Source organism: Triticum aestivum, chromosome 2A (assembly GCF_018294505.1).
Source record: "Triticum aestivum cultivar Chinese Spring chromosome 2A, IWGSC CS RefSeq v2.1, whole genome shotgun sequence".
Lineage (NCBI taxonomy): Eukaryota > Viridiplantae > Streptophyta > Magnoliopsida > Poales > Poaceae > Triticum > Triticum aestivum.
This window is the reverse complement of record NC_057797.1, coordinates 521,660,804-521,668,027: the sequence shown is the minus strand read 5'-3', so window position 1 is coordinate 521,668,027 and position 7,224 is coordinate 521,660,804. Positions and strand designations below refer to the sequence as shown.

At 51.4% G+C, this 7,224-nt stretch overlaps 1 protein-coding gene across 1 annotated transcript; it reads left to right on the top strand.

Annotated features, from left to right (window-relative positions):
• The first annotated feature begins 344 nt into the window (after window positions 1-344).
• On the top strand, window positions 345-3,737 carry LOC123189214 (cellulose synthase-like protein H1). Its single transcript, XM_044601578.1, has 9 exons — window positions 345-731; window positions 833-1,163; window positions 1,259-1,384; window positions 1,484-1,603; window positions 1,754-1,966; window positions 2,056-2,176; window positions 2,289-2,473; window positions 2,584-2,934; window positions 3,009-3,737. Exons 1-9 carry the CDS (start codon window positions 481-483, stop codon window positions 3,567-3,569), a joined length of 2,259 nt encoding a protein of 752 aa, XP_044457513.1. The 5' UTR covers window positions 345-480; the 3' UTR covers window positions 3,570-3,737.
• Window positions 3,738-7,224: the final 3,487 nt, after the last annotated feature.

The window sequence follows — 7,224 nt, the reverse complement described above, 5'->3', positions numbered from 1 at the left end:
TCGCTCGCCGGCCGCCATACAATAATTCACCGTACGTACGTGAGTGATGTCGTCAGGGTCAGGGATAACAACGTGCTCGTTCCCATTCTCCCGCGTGGATCCAAACTGGACTCCTGTTCTCCACACGCCATGGTTTTGATTGGATCTGGCTGGGCTGGGTGGTACGCCGAGGACCAAGTGAGCAGCGAACACACACCTCCGTAGCAAAGAGACAAGAGCACCATCCCTATCCCAAAGATTATCATACGGTGGTTCATGGCAGAGACCAAGTAAAGATAACTTTCTCTTGTCCTCCGACTCTCCCAGACCACATCACAAAATCATAGAGTAGTTTTCCTTTTGTCCCGATCGGAAATGCACCGAGGAGAGGATAGTTTATCCGGTCTTTATAAATGCACTCTAGCACTCGTTTGCTTGTGGTTGTGGGTGGAGCTGTGGTGTCGTGCTAGCTAGCCAGTCTGCTACCTCTCGGCCGCGGCCATGGCGGGCGGCAAGAAGCTGCACGAGAGGGTCGCCCTGGGGAGAACTGCGTGGATGCTGGCCGACTTCGTGATCCTCCTCCTCCTCCTCGCCCTCGTGGCCCGCCGCGCCGCGTCGCTCGGGGAGCGCGGCGGGACGTGGCTGGCGGCGCTCGTCTGCGAGGCGTGGTTCGCCTTCGTCTGGATCCTCAACATGAACGGCAAGTGGAGCCCCGTCCGGTTCGACACCTACCCCGAGAACCTCTCCCACAGGTACGTACGTTCTTGTGCACACTAACTGCAAAATAATGTTGACCTACAGCTTCGTGCAGCTTCTTCCTTAAACTGTGTCGTGTCTGTGATGATTTTGCTAGGCTGGAGGAGCTCCCGGCGGTGGACATGTTCGTCACGACGGCGGACCCGGCGCTGGAGCCGCCGTTGATCACGGTGAACACGGTGCTCTCGCTGCTCGCCCTGGACTACCCGGACGTCGGCAAGCTGGCGTGCTACGTCTCCGACGACGGCTGCTCCCCGGTGACGTGCTACGCGCTGCGCGAGGCCGCCAAGTTCGCCAGCCTCTGGATTCCCTTCTGCAAGAGGTATGACGTTGGTGTGAGGGCCCCTTTCATGTACTTCTCTTCCGCGCCGGAGGTTGGCACCGGTACAGCCGACCACGAGTTCCTGGAAAGCTGGGCACTCATGAAGGTTAGGCGCCATGGTGACCATTTCAGTTTCCGTAATGTTTGGTCGTCCATCGTCGCCATGACCATGCATCTTCCTCGTGTACGTGTGACTTTCAGACCGAATATGAGAAGCTGGCCAGCCGGATCGAGAACGCCGACGAGGTCTCCATTCTGCGTGACGGCGGCGAAGAGTTCGCCGAGTTCATCGACGCCGAGCGCGGGAACCATCCTACCATCGTTAAGGTCGCCGCACTGACCATGTCCATGTACATCGTGTCATGCCAAACGCGTAGCAAATCCGTCTCGTGCTAATATCGTCACGGTTAACCTGTGTGAGTTCAGGTTCTCTGGGATAACAGCAAGAGCAAAGCAGGGGAAGGATTCCCACATCTGGTGTACCTCTCTCGAGAGAAAAGCCCCAGACATCGCCACAACTTCAAGGCCGGTGCCATGAATGTTCTGGTGAGCACTCTCTTGTACACAACAGTGTTTCACTGGTAATCAGTGTGTCACACAAACAGCACAATAAGTGGCAGTTGAAAGTTCAGACATGTGTACAATGCGCTTGATAATTTGCAAGCAAATAATTAAGCTGAGCGTTTCGTGGTGCAGACAAGGGTGTCGGCCGTGATGACCAACGCTCCAATCATGCTGAATGTGGACTGCGACATGTTCGCCAACAACCCGCAGGTCGCCCTGCACGCGATGTGCCTCCTGTTGGGGTTCGACGACGAGATCCACAGCGGGTTCGTCCAGGCGCCACAGAAGTTCTACGGTGGCCTCAAGGATGACCCCTTTGGCAACCAGATGCAGGTTATAACCAAGGTACTACATATGCATGTGCACAAGTGCTGTTGTGGTAGTGCACCACTAGGGTAGTGTTACAGTTGCACTGGTTTTTCTGGCATGTTCAGAAAATTGGAGGTGGGCTCGCCGGGATCCAAGGCACCTTCTACGGCGGCACGGGCTGTTTTCACCGCAGGAAGGTCATCTACGGCATGCCGCCTCCGGACACCGTCAAGCACGAGACAAGAGGTAATAAAACTGGGCACGCACAAGATGAGATCATCCGACGTAAATTGAAGTATTTGGTCAGTGCATTTCAGTTCGACTAGGGCATATCAAATGGCTGTTCTGAATTTGCCAGGTTCACCATCTTACAAGGAGCTGCAAGCCAAGTTTGGGAGCTCAAAGGAGTTGATCGAATCATCTAGGAACATCATCTCAGGGGACCTGCTCGCTAGACCAACCGTAGATATATCGAGTCGTGTCGAAATGGCAAAACAAGTAGGCGACTGCAACTATGAGGCTGGCACATGTTGGGGCCAAGAGGTGTGCTTAGCTTCGTTGCCGTATTTTTGCAGGTTTTGCTACAGTACGGCCACATCTACACACCTTCTGCAGTTTCTCTCTATTACAGTTTCTTCCATGTATTTTTGCAGATTGGGTGGGTCTATGGATCAATGACAGAGGACATTTTGACCGGTCAACGGATCCAGGCGGCGGGTTGGGAATCGGCCTTGTTGGACACCGACCCACCGGCATTCCTGGGATGTGCTCCGACCGGTGGACCAGCCAGCTTGACCCAGTTCAAGAGATGGGCAACAGGGCTTCTGGAGATACTCATCAGCCGGAACAGCCCCATCCTCGGCACCATCTTCAAGGGCCTCCAACTCCGGCAATGCCTTGGCTATCTCATCGTAGACGCGTGGCCCGTGAGGGCGCCTTTCGAGCTGTGCTATGCGCTCTTGGGACCTTTCTGCCTTCTCACAAACCAATCCTTCTTACCAACGGTACACACATTTTTGCCATGACCCATTACTACATTGCTCATAGCTGAAATTTTAGTGCATTTGCCGTTTTGCAGGCATCAGATGAAGGTTTTCACATCCCAGCGGCTCTATTTTTGACTTACAACATATACCACCTGATGGAGTACAAGGAGTGCGGGCTCTCGGTCCGCGCCTGGTGGAACAACCATAGGATGCAACGCATCACCTCGGCCTCCGCCTGGCTCCTCGCCTTCCTCACCGTCATCCTCAAGACGCTAGGGCTCTCCGAGACCGTGTTCGAGGTCACCCGCAAGGAGAGCAGCACGTCATCCGATGGCGGCGCGGGCACCGACGATGCCGATCCTGGGTTGTTCACCTTTGACTCGGCGCCCGTTTTCATCCCAGTGACGGCGCTCTCAGTGTTGAACATTGTCGCCCTCACCGTCGCGGCATGGCGCGCCGTCGTCGGGACGGTGGCGGGCGTTCATGGTGGCCCGGGCGTCGGAGAGTTCGTGTGCTGTGGCTGGATGGTGTTGTGCTTCTGGCCATTCGTGAGAGGGCTTGTCAGTAGTGGAAAGTATGGGATCCCGTGGAGTGTCAGGGTGAAGGCTGGGTTGATTGTGGCTGCGTTCGTGCACCTCTGCACAAGGAACTAACCGGCGGGGCTGGCCATCGAAATATTTGAAGCGTAATTTCGGTTCTGTGCAGAACTACTCCTACCACATTTGTAATTAAAAGCTTGTTGTTAAGGAAAGTTTGATCCAATTCTTTCAAAACACAACAAATGACTAAACTGAAAGGAAATATGGATTTGTTGATCGTGATTTTGATCAGACTTAGCAATGTCTTATCTAACTCCTATGCCATTTGGTTTTGTGCGGGGCTTCGTGTGATTTTTCCCAGTTTTTCATTTAGTTGATTTATGATTTTTTTTATTACTCTACTTTGGATTCCCTTTTTTCTTTCTTTACACTTTCTTTTCACCTGTTGGTTGTGTGCAACTACATGCCCACTGGTCACTTGTGGTTGCATGTCCACTAGTCGCGTGCAACCACATGTCCAATGGTTGCACAAAATTACATGTCTACCGGTTTCCCGCAGCAGCATGTCCATCAGTTGTGCACACTTGCGGTTGCATCCCTGTGTACATGTGCACAACTGCATGTCCATCGCCCACACACAACTACAGTGCACACCTACTGACTGAGTGCAATTATATTTTGCGTATCTTTTTAAAAGTAATACAATAAAAATGTTGAGAATAAAAAATAAAAGGAAAACAAAGTAGAACTGAAAGAGAAAAAATAGCAAATAAATTCTATGGTGACGATTAGAGCTAGCCACACCCAAAATTTGTTACATGATGTCCGCATCTTTTTCTGTCGAGTCCAAAAAAACTTAACTAGCCTTGCGTCGTCCTTGCGGGCGACATGGGCGGTGGCAAGATCGTGCTCTAGCCCATCGTGCCAATATACACCGCCAGACAAAGCCCTCATAGCTGGCGGCAATGATGTAGTTAGTAGGTTTTTTTGTGAGGGGCAACGTTAGTGCGGTAGCTGCAGTCGAGGGCATGTGGGGCCTAGGGAGGTCTATCACCTTAAGTTTCTTGCCTCTAACTCATAAATATCCCCGAAACCCTTCTTCAGATTACCATGATTTTTTTGCGGTCGCCACTTCGGTATTCAAGGCGCGAAATCAATAGTCATGTTTTTGCGCTCCACCGGAAGGGAATCACCGTCTTCTTCTTCCACATCAATATGTAAATATAGATATATCGTGATTTGTACATTTGTTGTTTTGCAGGCATCGGATGAAGGTTTTTGCATCCCAGTGGCTCTATTCTTGACCTACAACATATACCACGTGATGGAGTACAAGAAGTGCGGGCTCTCATCCCATGCTGGTGGAACAACCACAGGATGCAACGCATCACCTCGACCTCCGCCTGGCTTCTCGCCTTCCTCACCGTGATCCTCAAGACACTAGGGCTCTTCGAGACCGTGTTAGAGGTCACCCGCAAGGAGAGAAGCACGTCCGATGGCGGCGCAGGCACCGATGAGGCCGATCCTGGGCTGTTCACCTTCGACTCTGCGCCTGATTTCATCCCGGTCATGGCCCTGTCAATGCTGAACATTTCCGCGCTCACCTTCACGGAGTGTCGCTGAAAGGATCGATATAGTTGACTAGAGGGGGGTGAATATGCAACTAATTTTTTTAGCTTTTCTTTACCAAATTAAACTTTGCAACTAAGTAGGTTGTCTAGATATGCAACTAGGTGAGCAACCTATATGATGCAACAACAACAAGCACACAAGCAAGCAAGGGAAATAACACGAATAAGCTTGCACAAGTAAAGGTACGAGATAACCAAGAGTGGAGCCGGTGAAGACGAGGATGTGTTACCGAAGTTCCTTCCTTTTGAGGGGAAGTACGTCTCTGTTGGAGCGGTGTGGAGGCACAATGCTCCCCAAGAAGCCACTAGGGCCACCGTATTCTCCTCACGCCCTCACACAATGCGAGATGCCGTGATTCCACTATTGGTGCCCTTGGAGGCGGCGACCGGACCTTTACAAACAAGGTTGGGGCAATCTCCACAACTTAATCGGAGGCTCCCAACAACACCACGAAGCTTCACCAGAATGGAATATGGCTCCGCGGTGACCTCAACCGTCTAGGGTGCTCAAACACCCAAGAGTACCAAGATCCGCAAGGGATTAGTGGGGGGGATCGAATTTCTCTTGGTGGAAGTGTAGATCGAGGCCTTCTCAACCAATCCCTAGAAAATCAACAAGTTTGATTGGCTAGGGAGAGAGATTGGGCGAAAATGGACCTTGGAGCAACAATGGAGCTTAGTAACTCAGAGAAGAAGACACCCCTTATATAGTGGAGAGACAAATCCAACTGTTATCCACTTAACCAGCCCGCAACCTACTGTTGGGTTTCGTAGTAATTTCAAAAAAATTCCTACGCTCACGAAAGATCATGGTGATGCATAGCAATGAGAGGGGAGAGTGTGATTTACGTACCCTTGTAGATCGACAACGGAAGCGTATTTGGTTGATGTAGTCGTACGTCTTCACGGTCCGACCGATTAAGCACCGAAACTACGGCACCTCCGAGTTCTAGCACACGTTCAGCTCGATGACGATCCCCGGACTCCGATCCAGCAAAGTGTCGGGGAAGAGTTCCGTCAGCACGACGGCGTGGTGACGATCTTGATGTACTATTGTTGCAGGGCTTCGCCTAAGCACTGCTACAATATTATCGAGGACTATGGTGGAAGGGGGCACCGCACACGGCTAAGAATATGATCATGTGGATCAACTTGTGTCTCTAGGGGGTGCCCCTGCCTCCGTATATAAAGGTTCAAGGGAGGGGGCCGGCCGGCCAGGAGAGGCGCGCCAGGAGGAGTCCTACTCCCTCTGGGAGTAGGACTCCCCCCCTTTCCTAGTTGGAATAGGATTCGTGGGGTGGGAAAAGAGAGAGAGAGAAGGAGGGGGGTGCAGGCCCCCTCCCGCCTTGTCCTATTCGGACTAGGGGTGGAGGGGCACGCGGCCCAGCCCTAGCCGCCTCTACTCTTCTTCCACTAAGGCCAAGGCCATATACCTCCCGGGGGGTTCCGGTAACCTCCCGGTACTCCGGTAAAATCCCGATTTCACCCGGAACACTTCCGATATCCAAACATAGGCTTCCAAGATATCAATCTTTATGTCTCGACCATTTCGAGACTCCTCGTCATGTCCGTGATCACATCCGAGGACTCCGAACAACCTTCAGTACATCAAAATGCATAAACTCATAATATAACTGTCATCGTAACCTTAAGCGTGTGGACCCTATGGGTTCGAGAACAATGTAGACATGACCGAGACACGTCTCCGGTCAATAACCAATAGAGGAACCTGGATGCTCATATTGGCTCCTACATATTCTACGAAGATCTTTTATCGGACAGACCGCATAACAACATATGTTGTTCCCTTTGTCATCGGTATGTTACTTGCCCGAGATTCGATCGTTGGTATCCCATACCTAGTTCAATCTCGTTACTGGCAAGTCTCTTTACTCGTTCTATAATACATCATCCCACAACTAACTCATTAGTTGCAATGCTTGCAAGGCTTAAGTGATGTGCATTACCGAGAGGGCCCAGAGATACCTCTCCGACAATCGGAGTGACAAATCCTAATCTCGAAATACGCCAACCCAACATGTACCTTTGGAGACACCTGTAGAGCTCCTTTATAATCACCCAGTTACATTGTGACGTTTGGTAGAACACAAAGTGTTCCTCTGGAAAACGGGAGTTGC